This window comes from Acipenser ruthenus, chromosome 26 (genome assembly GCF_902713425.1).
Source record: "Acipenser ruthenus chromosome 26, fAciRut3.2 maternal haplotype, whole genome shotgun sequence".
Taxonomy (NCBI): domain Eukaryota; kingdom Metazoa; phylum Chordata; class Actinopteri; order Acipenseriformes; family Acipenseridae; genus Acipenser; species Acipenser ruthenus.
In genome coordinates, this window is record NC_081214.1 from 6,488,911 (window position 1) to 6,511,071 (window position 22,161).

General features: G+C 40.2%; 1 protein-coding gene across 6 annotated transcripts in view; it reads left to right on the forward strand.

Annotated features, from left to right (window-relative positions):
- Nucleotides 1–20,865, forward strand: part of LOC117430878 (calcium/calmodulin-dependent protein kinase kinase 1-like) — a 67,980-nt gene extending 47,115 nt beyond the window's left edge. For 5 of the 6 annotated variants that reach the window (XM_059001607.1, XM_059001608.1, XM_059001606.1 and 2 more), the window contains 13 exons: nucleotides 2,214–2,265; nucleotides 2,815–2,948; nucleotides 3,526–3,562; nucleotides 4,300–4,321; nucleotides 5,110–5,198; nucleotides 6,971–7,170; nucleotides 9,465–9,518; nucleotides 10,090–10,163; nucleotides 10,340–10,427; nucleotides 11,695–11,823; nucleotides 13,340–13,443; nucleotides 15,865–15,912; nucleotides 18,473–20,865. In XM_059001607.1, coding sequence (XP_058857590.1) covers nucleotides 2,214–2,265; nucleotides 2,815–2,948; nucleotides 3,526–3,562; nucleotides 4,300–4,321; nucleotides 5,110–5,198; nucleotides 6,971–7,170; nucleotides 9,465–9,518; nucleotides 10,090–10,163; nucleotides 10,340–10,427; nucleotides 11,695–11,823; nucleotides 13,340–13,443; nucleotides 15,865–15,912; nucleotides 18,473–18,545 — 1,104 coding nt within the window. In that variant the 3' untranslated portion in view covers nucleotides 18,546–20,865. The remainder of the gene's footprint in view (nucleotides 1–2,213; nucleotides 2,266–2,814; nucleotides 2,949–3,525; nucleotides 3,563–4,299; nucleotides 4,322–5,109; nucleotides 5,199–6,970; nucleotides 7,171–9,464; nucleotides 9,519–10,089; nucleotides 10,164–10,339; nucleotides 10,428–11,694; nucleotides 11,824–13,339; nucleotides 13,444–15,864; nucleotides 15,913–18,472) is intronic. The other variant, XM_034051444.3, reaches the window with a different exon arrangement.
- Nucleotides 20,866–22,161: the final 1,296 nt, after the last annotated feature.

The following is a 22,161-nucleotide window of genomic DNA, read 5'->3' on the forward strand; positions in this document are numbered from 1 at the left end:
ATGCACTTGGAACCAAATGGTTTCATTAATTCTAAGGTGTGCTAGAGACATCTCTTCCACTGGTGTTAGACAATACAGCTTATCCAATTCGGTTACTGTAATCCAGCACCCAAATCCCTGCATCTAATCTTTCTGTAGTCTTGTCATTGTGGAACTCAATTAATCACAGGAGGGGCAGGGAAACAGACAGACCAGGGGTAAATTAATCAGTGTAAAAGAATAATTCTGCTCAAGCTGAGAAGCAGAGCAGCAGCTACCTCACAAACCTATCTTTTTAATATCAGTTAGATCCCTTACAAAGGAATCGAAAGCCCTTAAATCCATCTCTGTGTGGCGCAGGGCTCCGTCTGCCACCTGAAATGAAATTTGCAGAGATGTGGCATCATTAAAGTTGGACTATTATGGGAATATTTGTTTTTGTCTGTAATCTCCGAGACAATTTATTGAACTGTCTCTGTTTTTCTTCACAGCTGCTGGTCCGAGAGCGTGTGTCTGTTATATCATGCATACAGACTTAGCCTTGCCTAGCATAGTCTGCACTTCTATTTATGCACATACTGTACAGTATCCAGAGAACTGCCTGTGCAATTGTGATGAAGCTTGCGTTGGGACATTCTTTAGCATACTGTGTGTACCAGAATCTAGGAATAGTTTGTATTGGTGTTCCCGTACCTTTTGATGTTTGCAATCGTTCTTAGTGGTTCTTATTACTCAAATATTGTGTTGTTATTTGTTTGGAAGTCTACTCTTTGGAGTTGTACCTGAGGGAACTGATCTGTCTAGGATGCAGTCTGATACTCTAGTCTTTGCAACTTTAATAGCTAGATGCCAAATTGTATACTGCTGGAAGCAAGCTGCCCCTCCTCTGTATGTCCACTGGTTTAGGGATCTCATGTAGATGCTCCAGTTGCAGAATATTAAATTCACAGTCCGCGGAGCCAGTGACAAATTTGACTCTGCCTGGCAGCCTTTCCGATCCCACTTTGAGGAGCTCAGATTTCCCTCTCCCCTGACCTCTCCACACCGCCTCCTGGGTGCTAAGCACAGCACGCCTAGCTCTCTGCCTACTACTGTCTCTTCTCTCTCTCTCTTTTCTCGCTACCTTTTTCTCTTTTAATTTAATTGTGATTTATATATCTTGCTATTTTTTGTACTGCATAGATCCATGTATAGGCACATGTTTTGTATTTGATTCTGTATACGTGTGAAAACCTCTCCAGGACTCTGCAATCCAGCCAACACAACACAGAGCAGGCTCGGCAGAGCACCCTTCACTCCATTAGCCTGGAGATGCTCATTGTACACAGGGCTTCTAATGCAGTTGCATAACAAGGATTAATTAGGCTGGCCAACTTGGGCTTTGTATCACTTGCAGCAAATAACATGTGCAAAACATTAAGGGAAGCGCTGAAAACCGTGCGCCAGTACAGTAGCCTCTTAGGATCAGTTTTCACCGGTAAGTTGACATAACGACCACAGACAATACCAGGAGGCTCGTGCCAATTTAACATGCATACAGTTCAATAATGGATACCGGGGGTTTCAACCGTGCCTGTCGGTTATATCCAAGGAAGGGCAATTGGAATGTTCTTCAGTAACCGCTACCGTTGTTATTGCTAACTTTGACCCATTGCATTGCTACTGTAGAAACTGTGATGCTCAGCTTGTTAGATTGCTCTTTATTTACAGTTTAACAGAAAAAAATCCCAGGTTTTACAGAAGCTATACCGTAGTTTTTTTTTGGGGGGGTGGGTTTATTTGACCAAAACAAATTCTGTTTTACACCAATAAATCTTTGAACTGCGGTTGATGCATTTGTGTAAATAATGAATCGGTTTTAGTGCAATACAAGGCTGTGTGTGTGTGTGTGTAATTCACTGTAGCGCTGATACAGGCTAGTTTTAAATCACTCACATCGAATAGAAGCAGGTGAGACACTCCTCCGGCCCCGAGATTTACCTGGAAAACTGGGAAAGTAATTATTTGCACCATTTTTATATTAAATAAACTGTACAAGAACACTAACTCTAACACAGCAATGGGTTTTGCCTTATTGGATATCAACATTTCACTATTAACATCAGCTGCAGTATCACCATTCTCAATGCGTTCTGCTATTGTGGATAATAGCGTATCTGAATTAGCCTTAAGAATTGTAAAATGCATTTGATTTTGTGAAAACCTACTGATTATTCCCCCTTGTTTCTCCCCAGGCAATGAAAGTGCTGTCCAAGAAGAAGCTGATGAAGCAGTATGGATTTCCACGTAGGTGTCTGTCACTGCGGTCATTTTTTAAAGGCAGGATGTTATTTAGTCCAGGAGAAAGATCTCTACAAAGTGCTTTCAGAATGAAGCCTTCTTTCCTGTAATAATACTAATCAAAGTGCACCAGCTTGCTATTGTAAACATACACCAATAAAAACAGGTAATAAACTGACAGTCTGTATGAAGCCAGTGCTCTCGCTTGCATAGATTGCTAAAGTAAACAGCTGTAATGAATGTTGAATTTTAGTATCTGGTGCCATGGGCATTATTGGCCAGTTTATTGACTAGAATGGCCTGTTTTAACCCGTCCCAGGCAGCTTGCTTTCCCAGTATCTTGGTACCACTGAATTCACGCCTTCTTCCAAAATAGAAATCTGAATACTATTGCAGAACCCCTGTTTTGAGTTTAAATAAACAAATCTCTCACCCAGTCATTTTACACTGGTTGTAAATTTTTTTTGTCTGTTTTGGGGAAGTGAAATGGTGAACTACAGTATATATTTGACAGTGCATATAATTGTATGCGTTTTCCTGTGGTTGTGTGTTTAGGACGCCCCCCTCCTCGGGGAGCTAAAGCAGCTCAGGGGGATCAGCCAAAGACCCTGGCGCCTCTGGAGAGGGTTTACCAGGAGATCGCCATCCTCAAGAAACTGGACCATCTCAATATCGTCAAGCTCATAGAGGTAAACACAGTGTGCAAGTTAAAGGAGGGCTTTCAAATACGGTGACATCTGTCACCTGAACTAAGCAATTGCTTTATATTTCTTTATCATACCTACTAACTGATCAGTTTACAATATATACATGAAAGAGGCACCTCAAAAGCAGTGAAACAGTCACACATTTCTAAAGGCTGAAGATAGCATAGACATCTTGCCGGGAACCATTAATTGCTTTGCCGAGGAAGAAGAACCCACTACAGTACATTTCCCAGATCGTCTCTCGGATATATTTGCTTTATCTGGTGTCTATCACTCGGCTTGGCCAGGCTTGACTGTGCTGTTACAAGTTTGACTTTGCTTTATCATGCTTTCACCATGGTGTAGCACAGATAAGGGCATCCTTTAATGTGAGAGCAGCCTTCAAAATCAAGGGCCAGATGCACAAACAGTTTGAGCGTGGGCAGATTGCTTACCATGAGAAATGATTTGGGCCAAATGCAAAGTTTGTGAGATTCACGCTGCCTCAGCACATACAGTTTGGTTATTTCTAGTTCCACTGATGATCTTTTACATGCAGTGTTTATTTTTAAAATTATAGGTGCTAGATGACTCCTCTGAAGACAACCTGCATATGGGTAAGTGACCAGGAATACAGTACGAACACTCGGACCATTGCTACTAGATAGAAATGACACCCAAGAAGATTATTCATTATGTAAATGTGCAGTTAATCCTTATCATTGCGTTTTGCACCCTAGGCAGTCGGATGTCTGTTAATTCAACTGGGTTATTGAAAATGGAGATTATATTATAGATCCTTGTTTGATCTCTTGCTGCACAACACCATGGATGCCTCTGAACTGGGATATGGAAACATACACTAACTACTGTACCTACACACAACGTTTTTACACACACCGCTAAATCCTTTTTATTTGGATACAGTAATCGTATCTATTTAAGTAAACATGTTATTAGTTAGATGGCATTTTTAACCCTTTTCTATAAAATGTATTCTGTTCATGTATTAAGATGTATTTAGTCCATAGCAGGATCTATTTTAGGTATGACATTAGCATAGTCATGCTCTGTAAACATAACTGCAGGCCGCTTTTTTTTTCTTTTTTTTTCCATCAAATTGTTCACAAAACAGATCGTGCCCAGACCGATCAATAAGATTTACCATGAAAAATGGGCATGTCGGCTCAGTACTAAAGTCAATTATTCACAGCTTGGCTTTAGCTTCTACTCTGGTCTGCATTGTTGTTTTTAAATCTGAGCTAGGAATGCTTTCTTCTTTTGGCATAGCAAGCAGTAGATTGTTGTCAGGCACACATCATGTAACACATCTCTCTTTGCATTTATTTTTTAGCATTTGAGCTAATGAAAAAGGGGTGAGTATGTCCATTATTTTTCGTAATCAATTCTGATTATTAGTAAAAACAATATTATCGGTTGCTAATTTGTTTCCACGATACGGTAGGATCCACAGTATACAGCGGTTACTGATGCACACTTCTAAACTAATCTGCTTAAAAATCACAATTCTTGTACAAGTCACAACGTTGCTGTACTGATTTGAATCTGGCGCTGCGGTTGCCACAGTTCATTTACGAATGAAAGGCTCTGGTTACCACTGAAGTATGTATCCAACACTATCCTTTATGAAATCCAGGCCAGTAATGGTAATCGGGCACATAAGAAACCAACCGTCTAACAGCTTCATGAATGTCTGAACCATATTTTAACAAGATTTAAATATATGCGTTCCCCAAAATTCAGATCTCTGACGTTGAATTACAGCATCAGACACTTCCTGTCATTTTTTTTATAATATAGTCCATTTACCTTTTAAACTTGTTATACATTTAAAATATCACTTTGCCACATACTGTAGTAGAGGAAGGCATCCAAGTTCTGTACCTAGTGGAGCTACCAGTATCAATATAAAGCATTTAGATGAGAGCTCAGTAGTAGGATGGATTTGTGTAAAGTTTCTACAGTGATAACACTTCACTATGCATTATAAGAAATGTTTTTCAACACATTTGTATACATTTTGCAAAGTGAGACAAAAGAGCTTCCCTGGTCTGTTTTCGATTACCCGGTGGAGCAGTACGTGCAGGTTTGCATATTTCCGATGTATTTCTGATGTCTCTGCTGTGTTTCCTGTGTCCTGCAGCCCGGTGATGGAGGTGCCGACAGACAGCCCCTTCACAGAGGAGCAGACAAGGGTCTACTTCAGAGACGTGGTCCTGGGCATCGAATACTGTGAGTGTCGCACACCACTGCTTATCTAACAAACACACGCTTGCAGTCCGAATAGCATGCCCGGCTTCAGAAAAATGTACCCACTTAAACACTGATGGATAACCAGCGGCTCATTTCACAGACCCTGGTTCTTACTAATCTCTGACTATGAAAAGGCAGGTATCACATTGAATGCTGTAGTGCTCTTGGCAGTTACCAAACCCTTTGTTATGTCCTAATTTGATTAACCTTTGCATAGACGCTTGTTGGGCTTGGAGCAAGATAACAGTATCCCACACACACATTCATGAAAATGGAGGTGTCAATGACATGATATGAAAATGGAGGTGTCAATGACATGATATTGCATGTGACTCGTCGTGTGCCTTTGTCAGATTTCACCAGGGGTCTGTGTCCGTACGGAGGTTATTGTTTGGCATTTTCTTATATTAGGCGGTAACATGCACGCTGTTATCGGTCAGCAGTATACTTAAAGCATTTTTGAATAGTTCTCCTATTGGAGTCTGAAGTGTATTTTACAAACGTGGGTCAATTTGTTTAAAGTTAGTTGAGTGTGTTTCAATTAGATCCAACCGAAGATATGATTTAAGTTTGGGTTGCCAGTATCCATTTGTTGCATGAAGTTGTACTTTGCATGGGAGGCACTGACCTACTTATTTGAAGAATGGACACACGCGTTGTCTAAGACATTGTCTTGCAGGCCACTGCACTCTGTGTCTTGGGAACTGCTGGTTTTGATGAGACAGTGCATGAGAACTGGGGCTGTGATTTCCATGGTTCAACATTTTTAGCATATGTAGGTTACCATCATACTTGTCTTGCTACTATTAGCTATTTCTACCATTAACTAGTTAATTATGTTGAAAATCTATAGGGGGGAATCTGTAATCCTATTGGCTTCACTTGCCTAGCTGTTTGTCCAAGGCTTGATCTCTGGTGTGCAATCACTTCTGCCAATGAGACACAACCTTAATGGAGAGTCGACACAGCAGCTCTCCACACTGAATTATGTGGGTGCACTGCAGTACCTGTGCAGTCATTTGTCTTCTGGAATTAATTCAGTTCTGTGGCAGAGTAGCTACCTTGATCCATTGACAGGATTCAGAAAGAAGCACAAGCTATGTAAGGGAAGGAGGGGTGGGGGTTGACTCATACCATTTATCTTAAGGGGTATTGCAGATTGCTTGTATCTAGATTATAGCATTAAAAATTAAAATCTGCCAATCCTATTCAGACTCATCATGTAACACTTTTAAGAAATAGGCAGTTTTACAAGTTATAGCTCCTTATTACAAATGGATACACGCATACATCCCCCAAACCAGAAGGAATAGTGAATGATAAGTCATATGCAGTATAGTGCTGATCTAGGCACTTTTCTTAAGATTGATCCACACATGCTATGGCTTATCTAGAAGATTTAAGAGTGCTGAGTTTTAGTACCGGATCAGAATAAGCCACAGGAAAGATTTATACCAGCCCTGTATTCTTTGAGAAAATGGGGAGATGGTTTCATTAGACACTGCAGTAAGGGCTCCTCATTCAAGGAATGTCGGGCATTGAATTTTTGAGGTCTCCCTCTGCAAAGTGTACAGTAGTAAACTTTTTATAAGAGCTCTATTCATAAAGTTTTAACTTATTTTATAACTTGCACATTCGTGAGTACAGTAGATCTCCCACTACAATAGGCTAGGTGTGCCAAGTAACCTCTGACTGTCCTGAACAAGGTGTCTCCGAGTGGGATTTCACCTTTCACTTTGTAATCCCCGCAGTACACTACCAGAAGATCGTCCACAGGGACATCAAGCCCTCAAACCTGCTCCTTGGCGATGACGGACACATCAAAATCGCCGATTTCGGAGTGAGTAACCAGTTTGAAGGCAACGACGCATTGCTGTCCAGCACTGCCGGGACCCCCGCCTTCATGGCACCAGAGACCCTCTCGGATCATAGGAAGAGCTTCAGTGGAAAGGTGAGTGTGGCTCCCTCACCCTAGCTACCAATACTAATACAGGGTTCTATGCTTGCAGTATGTCACACATCTGGAGAGTATATACAATCGCGATGTTGTTACGTTATGGAATGGATGGAGGCACGTTTTTGGTTCTACTGGGACCAGGTTAACCTGTATTTGTAAAACTCTGAAAGTACTTTTGATCTGATGCTAAGACATCCTTTCACAGTGGTGCAGTTATAGAGCAGCTCTCCATAGTTGGCAGTGAAGGCTTTTGTCTTTAAATCGCCAGAAGACCACCCAGGATGTAAACCCTAGTTTGTGATCAAACCCAAGAATCTTGAATCCAAAGTGGGACTTTCCTAGTGTTGAAACGCCATTCGATCATCACAATATTAAAATGCATTATGGTCAGTTGTAAGGGGGCCATGACTGCCATTTGCCCTATTATGCCATTCCACAAGCACTTACATCATGTACCATGAAGATGATGGGTTCAGGCTAAACAGTCTTGCTGAATGTAGGAGCGGGAACATGTTTAAGTAGCTTACACAGTGAAGATCTGCTTTGCTCTAGTGTGCGTCTGTAGGAGAAAGCATAGTCTTCCAGTGATGCTTGCAGGAATAGCCTGAATTTCCTGTTTTCTTTTGTTCAAGTCTTGCTCAAGAACAGACTCCCTCCCCAGGGGAGAGAGGAAAATGAGGAGTCAGTACAGGGCACTGGGTTTAGCCCTGGTAAATCAAACACTGGCTCAGTTTATATATTTAAATCTTGGATCAGACAAACAAGGGAAGTATTCATTTCCCTCACTTATAACCCAGCTGAGAGATATGTGTGATGCACACATTTGGCACGAGTAATGAAACCAATATAACTTGCTTTCTGGACGAACAGGACTTAACCCTGGGGTAGGAGGAACCATCTCTTGATTTGTTCCTTCAGAACGTTACTCATGAGCTGGTGGAGAGCAAGCTCTAGAGCTGCAGCACAGGAGGTCATGCTATTCCTATTCAGTCCTAGCTGGAAGGAAGGCTGTGGTAAAGCAGAGCTGAAGGGAAGGCTTCAGTGTGTGGTTCTCAGTTACAGCTACATACCGAGTTGTGAATTTGAAAACCATATTAGCATTTTGGCACAGCAGGTATTTCTTGCAGTTGGCAAACCTTGCATTAAAAGGGAGCCAATACACTGATACTAGAAATTTGAACGCTTTCCACAAGGAGAGAAGATGATCTTTTTAAAGTTTTTTTAAAAACCTACCGAAAAAAAACCTTAATGTTTTATTTTAAAACCAAACAACTGTAGTGGATATGCCAGTAATAACAAAACAAATCACAAGACAGAAACACCCTTGTATCCTAAACTATCAGCCAACGTTTGGATGAAAAACAATTCCATTGCACAGGAGCATGTTGGTAGCGCGCACACACACACACACATACACACACACACTGTTATTAGACACAAGATCACAAGGTTACTTCTTGCCTAACAGCTAATGCATACTTCATCAATCAATATGTCAACTTCTATAGAGAAATCGAGGTTCAGTCTAGTCTGTAAACACAGCCTTTTCCAAACCGTTTTAGTGTTTACTGCAAAACATCTGGAACCCTACACCAGTAGACAAGGTATTATACATTTCAAATTAAAAGAGCAAGCTGGGATATGAAACACATTTGGAATTTGTAATGCAAACACCGAGTCACCACTGCAATCAAACAACAAGAGATGCTATCCAACATGCTGCGTGGATGTAGGCTAGATGTTTATGGGACAAACACTAGATTCTACAGCTATGGCCAAAAGTTCACCCTATAGAAGTAACAAATTTTGCTTCATAAAGTCGAATGAAACCTGCCGAATAATGTTACATTAACATATTGAATTACATACCGCTTTGTAGTTTTACATATACTATAATGAAAAACTGACACCAAATTGAAAAATGTGACATTTCAAAATCTAACACGAAATACTGTACTGCTATTATAGCTTCCGGTAGAATTTTGCTATATAATTTTGTAGTTTCTTAGATTACATTATGTTAAATAAAATATCTAAATTATGTTAATATATTTTCATTTTTATTATGTCTCAATCTTAAAATTCTAGGTGATGCAGAACCTTTGGCCGTAGCTGTCGAAGTACCAGTAGATATTTAAAGGCAGAAAGATTCAGGACAGCTTAGTCTACTAAGTTTCTGGGTACCCATGTCCATCTCTGATTTAGACCCTTGGCAAGGGATACAGTATTTTCTTCTGTTTAATTTTGTGATCTTGCATTTACAGTTTTCATGTCTTGCTGTTTTTCAGGCACTGGATATATGGGCTATGGGTGTGACGTTGTACTGTTTTGTGTTTGGGAAGGTAGGCGAACCATTTAAACACATGTTTTGATGACGATGCATATCATGGATTTTGAACGCAGTGAACGGGTACATTGTTTTAATACTGTAGAGAACCACTGCCTTCCCTGGATTGGCGTTCTATCAAAGAGGGTTTGTTCCCTGGATTCTGCAGAATGCAGTAGTGTTTCCTTTAGATTGCATTTATTGTTAATAGAACTTCCTCAAAACTCTCATTGTAGTGATGGAAATAAAGGTTTTAAAAGGACTGCTGTGTTTGTATCATTGAACTAGACCCCAATATGCAACTACAATGTGTATTTCTTTTATATTTATTACTATTGTGCCTAGAGAATATTTTATAATTTGCAGAATGCAGTCAGAAGCTTTCCTTTAAAAAAAACAGCAAATAATTTAACATGACAACAACACTGAAGATTTCGCCCATAATAAGCCCTGCATTCAATTTGTATCACTATGTAAGGAAATATAACTTCATCTGGAAGTTCCGTCCTCCATCAGATGACAAACTTAGTATAAAAGTCTATATAAAAAGTCTGAACTGAATCTGATATCACATATTTGTATTCTAGTGCCCTTTTATAGATGAGTACATCTTGGCATTACACAACAAGATCAGAAATAAACCAGTGGAGTTCCCCGAAACGTGAGTCATCCTATCACTTAAAACAGTCCAATAAATATTTTATGTAATAATACTCCCTCATTGCTGTCCAACTTTTAAATGTAATATCAACATGTCCTAATTGTGCAGTATTACACATTTATCATGTTGTTTTTTCAAGTTCACATTGTAACTGTTTATTGCCCTGTTTTCTTCAGGCCAGTGATCAGCGAGGAACTGAAGAGCCTAATTCTACGAATGCTGGACAAAAATCCAGACACTAGAATAAGTATTCCAGAAATAAAGGTACATGTCATTTAATTTAAAGTTAACCCTTCTATGGCAACTTGCAGTATACCCTTACAAAAGCACATCGCAGTATTAACCTGAAGAAACCCAAGCGGAACATGACATCACAATGGATTTGAAACAAATCTTGCTCTACATTACAGCAATGGATTACCACTGGGTAATAATGTACCACAAAGAGGGATAATGTATTGAATGCTCATCGTAATACACATACAACAGGGGCATTTTCAAAATGAATGAGAGCCTACTGTACTATTGAAACTAATACCCAGAAACTTTAATGGCAGATTTCACAGACCCTAGTTTACTGAAGGTAATATTAGGTAGTCCAATATTACTCTTAAGTCATGTTGGTGTTACTAGGTATGTAACAGTTTGCCTTTGAAGTTAAAATCACATGTTGGTTATCAAGTTTGCGTTATTCACGTACTTGCGAGATCATGCATGTGACAATATAGATATTCCAAGCATATGCAAAATGGTCCTGGACTGACGTTGTCTGAATTTGCACATAAGGCAATCTGAAGCCAGGTTTTAGCAAAGCTGCAAGTTAATGTTTGATTCTGTAACACTCTGATAACAAGTTGGCATCGTCCCCACTGGTCACACTGGCAGTCCCAACAGAGAAGGAATCGGGGAGATAAACAAGCTGCAAGTAGAAATTGATCTGGCTCCTGGATTAAAATGTGTTGGACCCAAATGCTGCCAGTTATTACACTGATAAAACGCAGTCCTGCACAGAGATAGACTCGTCATTATTCACTGGCGTGTGCGGATGATACATTAGCAGAACAGTACGCTTTCTTTGTATAGACAATACTTGAGCTCCTGGGGAAAAAGGCATTGGTTTTACAAGGGTGCTAAAAATAGAGAGGAAGAAAAAGAAAACCTAGTCCATTGAGTAGATCAAAACTGGTTTGAAGTAGGATCGTAGTCAACCACAGTTAGGACTGCGACTTGCTAGAAACCACTATCTCCAAATCTCTTTAATGGAGGAAGCCAGTCATCACTCAGACATAATATAAGAAATGTTTGTCTTGAGGTCAGTCCTGGTTTACAGAAATTGGAACTATCGGACACCATTTCAATACTATTGATCCTCCGTATATTACTGTATCGACAGTCCTGTAACAAAAATTTTACAGGGGTCTGCGTCTGGTCATTTAAACATAACTACAGCTCTATGTGCGGAGCTAGTGCCAGCATCTAACCCTGGCTTTAGCCAGTAACCCTCTCCCCCTTGTGAATGCTTCCTCTGCAGGTGCACCCTTGGGTCACGAAGGACGATACAGACCCAATGCCTCTGGAGGAGGAGCACTGCAGTGTGGTGGAGGTCACTGAAGAGGAGGTCAGGAACTCCGTCAAGCTCATCCCCAGCCTCTCTGCTGTGGTAAGACCAACTTGTCTTTTTAAAATCAATACCAGACCAACCAATTGGCCCGCGTTTCACGGATCACACCTGCAAATTGACATTAAAACCCGCAGACCCGAGATTATCATTGTACAACCTGCAAAATAAAACTGACATGTAAGATCACTGTTTGGGTGATGTAAAAAACTGAAGTTTGTCATTTATCAACATATGATTGCATGTACACGCCGTTTCATTGATGGGTTCTTAATTCAAGATGCAAAATCAATATTGTTGTTTTTCTTATTTTTTTTTATTGATTCGAAATGTAATAATCTAGGTCAGATTAATCGTTGTCCTACATTGTCTTGAGAAAGGGGGATACAAATAGCCTGGACCAGCATTCCAGTTGATGAAACTTGGGACCACTGCAATACTTCCATGTCAGGTGTGCAGAACTGGCAGCTTGACCCTTACGATTCACACTGTAATATTCTGTAGCACTGGGATCCATGGAACAAAAACAGAGAAATCCTGCATTTCATTTCTTTACTATCTATAGGTTCCTGCGGGGCAAGGCTTTACTGCAGGAACCAGGAGAGCTATGGATGTGGTTCATACAGTAAATTAAACCTGATGGCACTTAATTAAAATGGGCATCACACTCCTTAAGCAAGGCAAATAATGAGCTATGCAGAAAGATTTACAGAAACATATGCCACTGGATTGCTGTTTGAACCACAAAGGCCTAGTACCCCATTTTGCCAATTTCTCAAGAACTAATAGGAAATACTGGATCCTCATAGAATTAGTTAGAAGGATTCATATCAATTTGTAGTTCTGCCAACCCTTTATACACAGATGGTTTTAAAAATTCTAAATAAATAAATAAATACGATGGGTCAGTAATAGCTGTTGTGATGCCTATTCCTGCTACAGTTTGGCAGTGACTTACCATTCAAGCGATGGACAGAGGCATCTTAAATAAACAGCTTCAGCCGTGTGAAGCAGTCAGTCTCCTTGGTAACCAGTTGCACAAGGTTCTATTCTGTACTGTGCTGTAAAAGTACCTGGGAGTGAATTCATATGGAATAGGCATCATTAGGTAGAAGGTACTAATGCCTGCAGATATAGTGGATCTCATTGACCAGCTCAGAGTAAGACTAATCTCAAGCTCTCTTACTCTTGCCTAAGAGGAGCCAGGCTGTGTGAAGTGCAGTACTTCGGCTTTCATTTTAAGTACACATTTAATGAACAGATTTTTTTTGACAGTTTGAGCAAAGATGAAGGTACTTGCTTGGTAATTGCAAATGCCATTGAAGGTGAAGGCTGCTTCATTAAACCCTGGGCTTCTTGTGTGAAAGTGTCCACTTGAGCAGCACTGCCCTGGAGAGTGTGGTGCTGCAGTTCTGTCAATACTGAAACCCCCCATTGTAACCACAGCGATTTTCAAAATGATAGACATGTTGGATTGCGTACTGTACAGTGCACGGCGTTGAATCCTTACTGACTTATCAGGTCTTTTTATCCCACACTTGTCTTTTCATTGCTCCAGATTCTAGTGAAGTCGATGCTGCGAAAGCGATCATTTGGGAACCCGTTCGAGTGTCCTTCAAGGAGAGAGGAGAGGTCCATGTCCGCTCCTGGGAATTTACTCATGTAAGTGTGCAAGTTATTATCATTGTCATCTACAAGATTGTGTACTGGGATCCCATATTAGAAAATTAAGGAAATGCTTAAAATCCTCTGCAGTCTCTACCTTCCTTGCTGGCGGTACATACTGTAAATTCATGTTGGATTCATCTGATTCTTCAAAATGACCACTACTTTTTTGCCGACCTGAGGACTGGAGCTCCCAAGGGGCAGCGCACAATTGGCCGAGCGCAGCCCGGGTGGAGGGAGGGCTAAGTCGGCCAGAGTGTCCTCGGCTCACCGCGCACCAGCTACCCCTGTGGTCTGGCCGTGAGCCTGTGGGCTTGTCTGTAAGCTGCTCAGGACTGCGTTGTTCTCCAACGCTGTAGCTCTGGGTGGCTGCATGGTGAGTCTGCAGTGTTCGTCTTCGCCCATCCCAAGTCAGCGCAAGGGTGGTAGCGGTGAGATGAGCCTAAAAAGAATAATAGGACACTATTAATTTGGGGAGAAAATAACAAACTAATTGGCGATTTACTAAATTTAAAAAAATAATAAAACCCACCACCACTTTGGCTGCTTCTTTTAGGAACCTTTTTTTCCTCAATTTTTCGATCTTTCATCACAAACCCGAAGTTACAAACCAAATGTACCGGAGCCTCACTTCACCCACACCAAGCATGCAACCACAGGACCAGAGTCAACCCAAGCCCTCCTGGCCATATAAATGGCAGCAGTTAAAGGGATTCAGGATAGTCTTGTATTGTAACCAAGGTTTTACTTGGGCTCAAATTCCCAAGACTTGTTCAAACACAGTACACTAGAAATCTTTCTATCTAAGCCAACACAAGCCATTCACATAACTTAATGCTATCTAGCTTGTAAAGCTTTTTGCACTGGAATGACAGTTGTGGTAAGACTGCTGCCCATTTTCTATAATGACCCCGTCCTATATTCTACCAGTGTGTCTCAGTGCAGTGTGGAAGTTGAGAAATGCCTGTAGAACGGCAACACTACCTTGAAGAATTTATTCCGAACTAACAGATAACTGGGGACACATTTGAATAGGTCTTGCAGACTGCTGGGTGGGGGTATCCACTGTTTAACTTGTATGTGACTGATACAATAATGTTCCTAGTCTATAATGTTTATACAAGTACATTGCAGTCCACAGGAACCTGAATACAGTATGAAGGCATGTTTCTTTTATACTGTATTATACACTGGATGGTTTCCGTAATCATATTAGCAAGAGGTCAAGGGTGATTTCAAACCGGTCAAAATCCAGAAACTGGAAAGTGTGTGCTGGGAAGTTGTATTTTCTGCCATCAATGAAAGTTGCCAACAATGTTTTTATCAATGCAATGCTATCTTTCGTGAAACAATACAAAATGGGGTTATGTCCTGAATAAATCTCCAAAACAGTCAACTGAGAATTCTTGAGTTGTTTGTGCCCCTGGTTTAAGGAATATTTATTTGCAGGGCAGTCTTTGTTGTTGGTCCTAAACTAATGCATACTGGCATCAAATGTCAGTATGTATTTAGTTGCATAGATTATTTCTAAATTCCGGAACTTGAAAGAGGATTAAGAGCTAATCCTATCAATATCTTTGGGTTAACAGTGAGTTTGGACAGCAGTGTTGAATCCAAGAACCAAGTCCTTACATAACCTGGAATAGGAGTCATCGTCATCCCCCACCCCACCCCTCCTCGTTCTGGTTAAAAGGCACAGTATTGCCCCATATATTTGTTTAAAATCGTTCCGGTGAAATTTGGTGAACCTGTGGTTAAAATAATAGATGTGTTGGTTGTTCCTGGATAACAGCAAGTGAAGAAGCAAGCTGCAGATAGCCCTGAGTCCCAAGGTGGAGGGGGAGGGGGGGTATAGGAACCCAGCCCAAATATAACCACGTTTGGGGAATATTTATAGAATGCAAACCAGCTTGGTTGAAACCTTGTACAGTTTGTTTATTTCTCTCTGGGTGCTGATGAGTTTGCGAAACCCGTTTCCAAGAAGAACAGATGGCAAGCTGTTGTGTTCAAAATCTGTGAGCTCTGCGGGAATCTTTCCGGCAGCGTTCAAGGTACAAAATGCACCCGCCAGTCAGATAGCTCCTGATGGATAGATGCTTACGCCAGAGTAACCTCTCTCCTTAACCTCTAGCTTTCACTGGTAGAGCAACACGTGAGCAGTTTGGAGGATAAAGGAATTTCTTTGGCGGGCGGAAGGCTAGTTACACAGTGGTGGTATGACAAGGGCAGTAATGTGGAACGCTAAACAATATTAAATGACAAGGGTAGCGATCCTCAGTGGCAATGGATCCTATTGCTGTTCAAAGAGCGGAGCGGTATTTTTTTTTTGTGTGTGTGCGACTCCCTCTCAGTTTCGTCAAAGACTACTAACATGTCTTACATGTGTTATATTCTTGTTTTCTTTGCTGTTTGCTGCAGGGACAGGTGGCTGTTTTACTCCTCTGTAAAAGCGCATCCTTCATTAAGGTAATTTTGTGTGCTGTGCCCCTGTTCCGGTGATGTGTATTTCATCTCTGCTGTCTCCAGCTGCTTGTGATTTATAATGGGATTGCGCTGAAATGGAAACCCAGAACAAAAAGTGACATACGAACTTAAATCACATTTAATGGGAATATACACTGTATGCTTAGATGGAAGACTTGCTGTACAGCACAATACACATGGCAGTATATTAATACACAGCCATGTTAAACTTTATGAACATGTTACCTTAGTATCATGATTTTATATACTATGCATACACATACAGTATCTACAAATCTTATTAATATGGACACTGCACTATTTAGTGTGATTTATGTTCACACTTTTTTTTGCTTATGGTACGTTGTGTCTGTTGATCGTGGCACGGTGTCGTCTGTTTTGTGTACCTGTTTAGTTTAGTCTGGACATTCAATGTACAAGCACAGGGTTTGGGTTCAAGTGGCAGGCAAGCTTGACTGCCCAACCACTGGCTGTGTTTACGTTCATTCTTGTAGGGCGTGCGCTGGTGAAACGAGCAAACCAGGGGCCCCTAGATTTTACACAACAAATGTGATTGTGAGAACATAGACTCCAGTCTCGCTATGGTTCAGTCTACACGATCACGATCGGTCAAGCAGCACACAGCGATATCAGCTCTATACGACCACAGTGCTGCAGAATAAAGGAGGAGCAGCCAATGATAGGACAAGCAGCACGGACCGTCCGTTATACAGTGATCAACAAAACACGACTGCACCACCAAATACTCCCGACCATTCAGCACTTATGTTACTCGCTGACATCTTTATCTTCTTTTTGAACTTTTCTAAATTCTACATTTTCTCTGTGTGGTGATAATTGTACATGGGAATGCTTGTGTGTGCAAGACCAGCACATCCCTCTTAAGGAGACTGTGAAGAGATTTTACATCCTTGGCTGTAGTTTTCCATATATACGTAACAAAAAACTGGCACACACTGAAAAATGTGACATTTCGAAATGCAACATGAAATACTGTACTACTGTTATGTAGTTTATTTGATTTACATGATGTTAAATAAAAAATGTAAATGATTTACTTTTGGTCATAGCTGGATCTCTATGTGCTGCTTTTTTTATAAACACTACACTACATGCTTGTCTTGCCAAAAAACAAAAAGGATAGCTGGACACAAAGTCAGCGCTCCCTGCTCCTTTAAAAACCTGCCAGTTCTTGAGATGAGTAGCTCACTAGAGTGACATCCAGGTCTGCTCAACAGCATGTGCAGCATATGTGCACTGAATAATAAACGCTGTGGAAGTCTCCAGGCTTGGTCTGAGGAACATGACACGCGGAGACAGTAAGCAGGTTGTGTTGCCTGGGGGCTGGGTAATTGTTGCCTAGGAGATGACACAGGAGGTTTCATGCCAGCAGTATTATGGTGTGCTTTAAGTCTGTTATTGGTATGCAATGTCACTTTCTGTTTGAGATAATGAAGTTCGACTCGCTCCTAGGACCTTTTCGTCATGTAAAGAGATCATTATCTCTCTATCTTTGATGGGGCGCCATCGGTTCCTGTAGAGATTTGTATTGTCCTGTTCCTGGGAGTTCTGTGGAAAGACCAGCTTTTTCTCTGCAATCTCAATTGCTTTCTTATTAATCTTGAAGAATAGTTGAGCTGTTGATATGAAAGCTGACTCCAAGTCTTTGGTATAAGATCCATGCTGATGGAAAGATTATACCAGAAGAGATTGTATTCTGTGTTTTAAATGTTTGTGTTACAGTGTCACCTCCTATAATCTACAGCTTCTCAATATGATGTATTAAATCACCACAGGAAGTCAGCATGCCATGCAGGGTACTGCTTGTATGGGATTAATAGTTAAGCAAGTGTTTATTTATTTTGAGGTGTTTCAGTACATAGAATATTCTTGAAAGCTACATTTGTACTTTTCATTAATAACATTTTAAGTTTGTTTTATTTACTATTAATGCATCTTAAGTTATAAACGATGGCCAAATGCAAAGGATGCAGTTGGATAGATAATTTTGTATTTGTGTTTGTCATAATGTTTGAAATTAATATATAGATAGATTGTTTAACGTTCATGCACTGTTATGTCTCTTGCTTCTAAATCATTAAGTCCTTGGCTGTTGATCTTGGATTTTCTTTAGCTGCTCAGATGACTCTCCTACCTGCTATACCCATAATTGTCTTTGGATGTGATCTTCTTTCAAGGGTTTCAGTTGAATGTGTTCTTTTCTCAAACGTGAATCCAACTCCTTTGTCTTGACCATCATCTGCTTTGTTGCCAAAATGTTTTTCTTCAATAGGTGTTGAAAATAATGACCAGTTTTCGGGCTATTAACTTTATAATTCAGCTTAATTACCATGTAATGGTTTTCAATCAATGAATATATTTAATTAGTTCTTTTCATTTTTCACAGACTTTTAATGTAAAGGTGCCAATACTTTTGTGTGCGACTAACTTGTTCTCAAGAGACCCCCCTGGTGGCAGGCCAGAGAAACAGCACCTAGTGTGTATTTCTAATTCCATGTTTTTTTCTCTGCTCATCACACAGGAAAGACAGCAGCGGGGATGGAAGCAAGGATACAGAACTACCAGAAGTGCATGAGGATGAAACCTCGTCCTGAACACTGGAGTCCTGTCCCACAGCCGCACTGCGCTGCATCAGTCAAACCCTTGCCTCTTGTGTTTCTGTTTCGAGCCAGTGACAAAAGGTGGGGGCCGATACCATGAGAAAAAACAAACAGAACAGAAAAAAACAACATAGTAATGATGCAAGGGAATATTTTCAGCCGTTCACTGGTGCATACGGAATGCTAATATTACTGCCTGCCTGTGTCGTCTGCAACAGGAGATTGCGTTTGGGTCTTGTCTAGATGTTGTCTAGTATGTGCATTGTTACTCTCTTTTTTATGTCAAGCTTGTATATTCAGTGCTGGCTTACAAGGTATTTATTTATTTTGCTTTTTGGACTATAAGGGAAGGTCTAGGAGTTTAATTGTGACCCAGTCAGAAAACAGTCTCCAGTACACACCACTAAACAAAACGGACAATAATTTGCCAGAATTGGAACAGGCCAGCTTTGCAGATAGGAAAGGTAGGCGGTCACACAAAGACTGAACTGGTGTGGAGACTGATCAGTTCCCTCGTCTCCTTACAGAAAGGGTGGGCCTTCCAGCCAAACCAGAGGTGAAAAACTAACAATGATGGAAAGGTCCTGTGTGTTCTGGAAAGCTTATTGTATATCAACCTCGACATTTGTTTCTTCTTTATCTAACACAAAATGAAGAACAATTAGCCTAAAACTGAATAAAAGCATTGGTGGGGTTTGTTTTGTTTTTTCTCACCCATTGTTTTCTGTAAACGGTAATTGTTGGGTTCACTGGCTTGCTGAAGATTCCCGAGCTGTAGTATGTCAGTTAAACTTTAATACATGTATGTACTGTGGGTGTAGATCATGCCATTCTTCTTGCACACAGAACTGTTTCTTGTTATATAGGTCTTACACAGGTTTCCATTACAATTTCATTTATGATAGTATTTCAGTTTGAAGCACAGTATGTTTCACATAGTTGCGTGTAGGATAGAAAGAACGAGAGATGGTCATCAGTTTTTTGGCCATTGGCACATTTGTGTAAGTTCGAGGGCATGATCGTTTTTCTGGCTTGACGTTTAACTGAAGTTCTTATTTTAAAATGACAATGAAAGTATAGATGTAACACAAATGGTACAAAAGCAGAGACTGGGACCAGAGATTGTAACTTGCTCACAGACGCAGCTTTAGGACCACTGTACTTGAAAGTGTTCAATTCCACGGTCACAAAAGCAATCTGTAAACCTAAAAAAACACATCTTTTGTGTCATCTGTCTATCTGTCTAGCCTTGTTTTAAATACTGTAATAATACTTATTGAAGTTGCTGAAAAGCACCGATAACTCCGTTTTTAGAATGAGGGGGTTTCTTTCATTCTGTGGGAAAGAATTGACATCTCGTAATCAGCTCTATGCAATTTTAAATTGATCACAAGACACTTATTAGGGATTCCTATGAGCTTAATTAAAAAGCATCCATTGCAAAGTCACCTGCTTTAATTCCAGCAAAGCTGAAGGAAACACTATTGGAGCTGTTTTAGTGTGTAGCACAGGCTGTTGAAATTGTATTATTAATCACTGAATAGTTTGGATATAAATATTATCAACGTTTCCTGGGTCATTTAAATGCTCTCTGTTTCTGAGGAGCACCTCTGTTTTGCTGTCACAATCTTATTGTATAGTAAAAGCCACTGTGGCTATTGTTGAAACAAACAGCAAAGTGGTGGGTGGCTTTTTATTTACATAAAAGTGCTAACTGGCTTTCAGATGGCAAAATTGAGTGGTGGGGAAATAATCCCAGTGGAGGAAGTGTGGATAATGACCTGGGGGGGGGGGGGGGGGGGGGAATGAAGGAACATTCACCAATTCATGTAGGTTTAACAAGAAATGTTCTGTGATACAGAGTAAGTAGGAAGAATACTGTATTACTCACATCAGTCAGAACCTGCCCCTCCCATTCCCACCACAGTACAGTAGTCATCAGTTTAAACAATGTTCCCCTACCACAGAGTGGTGCATGCAGATCACCTGTTGTCTTTACAAAGAAACCAGAGGGTTATGATGCCCTAACCACAGAGCGTGAAATGGCATTGTAATTAAGCACTGCTGCTATGTATCATATTGAGTGTTTTAAATGTCAGTGTTTGCAGCGTCTGTTCATTGTAATTGAACTGGATGTAAAGCCTAACTATGAATGTACTGTATGTAGTCTTTGTTAAACGAAGCATGACGTGTCTGTACTGAACTGAAATGCAACCGTTACAACTATGTAAATATGTACCAATTTAAAGAGGCTATTTTTTGCATGCTTTTGTACACTAGAGGTAAACCAAGACAATAAAGTGATCGAAACACACTTGAGTCAAGAGCCATTCCTTTTTTTTCATTTATTTTCATCTTAGCATCTGCCATTTCAACCAAGACTGCTGAAACAAGTCAATATAACAGCTTTTATGGGATGTTAAAGGTCAGGTAATTCTTAACAGTGCAACAAAATATTCTGTGTTCCCTGTATATGACTAAACTACTACAAACAAACCTACAGCCACAGTTTAAAGACAGTCCAAACTTTTGAATACGGTAATGTAAAGGGTTAGGGTTACAATACACAAGTGGTTTTACAAACCTGCTTCGCATTCACTTTGGACTACTTTACCTCACGAGCTGTGAAACCAGAGTCCATCAGTGAATGTAGGTTGAAATGTTCTGCGATAGAGTAACACAGCGAGGGTAAGCTGGAAGAATGTTTTCTACTCAAAGCAGTGTTTACCTGCCTCTCACCCCAGTGCAGTATTTATCAGCTTGCACAACATTCCTCTACCACAGCGTTGTACATGTATATAACCTGTTGTCTTTACAAAAACCAGGGGGCTGTGGTTACGATTAGGGCTGTGTTTTACGTCCAGTGTAAAAAAAATGGCTCATTTCACAACATTTAACGGTCTACAGATAAATATTTCACGATTTTTTAAAAATGTTTTTAAACTATTATAGATAAATGTCAATATACTTTATTTACACATTCAGAATTATGTTAACTCAATACTTTAATTAAAACAAGAACCATTTTGTTTAAAACATTGAAAATGCACATCAAACGGTTCTATTAATGAGAGTATCAATAGTTTGTAAAGCTCTTAGTCTAAAGAATCACTGGACTAACTTAATACCTTGTTTTTTCAATCCTCTAGGGGGCAGAAGACGGATGCATTGTGTTCTTTGAGAACGTCTTAAAACCTAACCTACACTCTATCTGGAAGTGCTTGAGGCTTTGCAATTGAACTACCCAGCAGACTATCATTGGTACCGTCTGCCGTAATAACCACAGGATCATCCCCAGTTAGTATGATGCTGTTAGTTAGTTAGTCCGACAATTTTGACTTCAGTGGTGGTTAAAAGCGAGTGATGCATATCTAATTATTTAATTTTTAACCCATTCCAACCCTCGGGGAACACAAAGATACAATGTCAAAAATACATAGCTGAAAAGACTGCGTCTTATAATAAGTAGGCTTCCATTTAGATGTACTGTAGTTGGTTTTGTTGGAACAGTGTGTTTTTGTTTTGTTTTTTTTAATTTTTTGCAATCGCCAATTATTTTATTATTTTCTCCTTGGATATTTTGCATATCCAATTATTTTTAGGCTTAGCT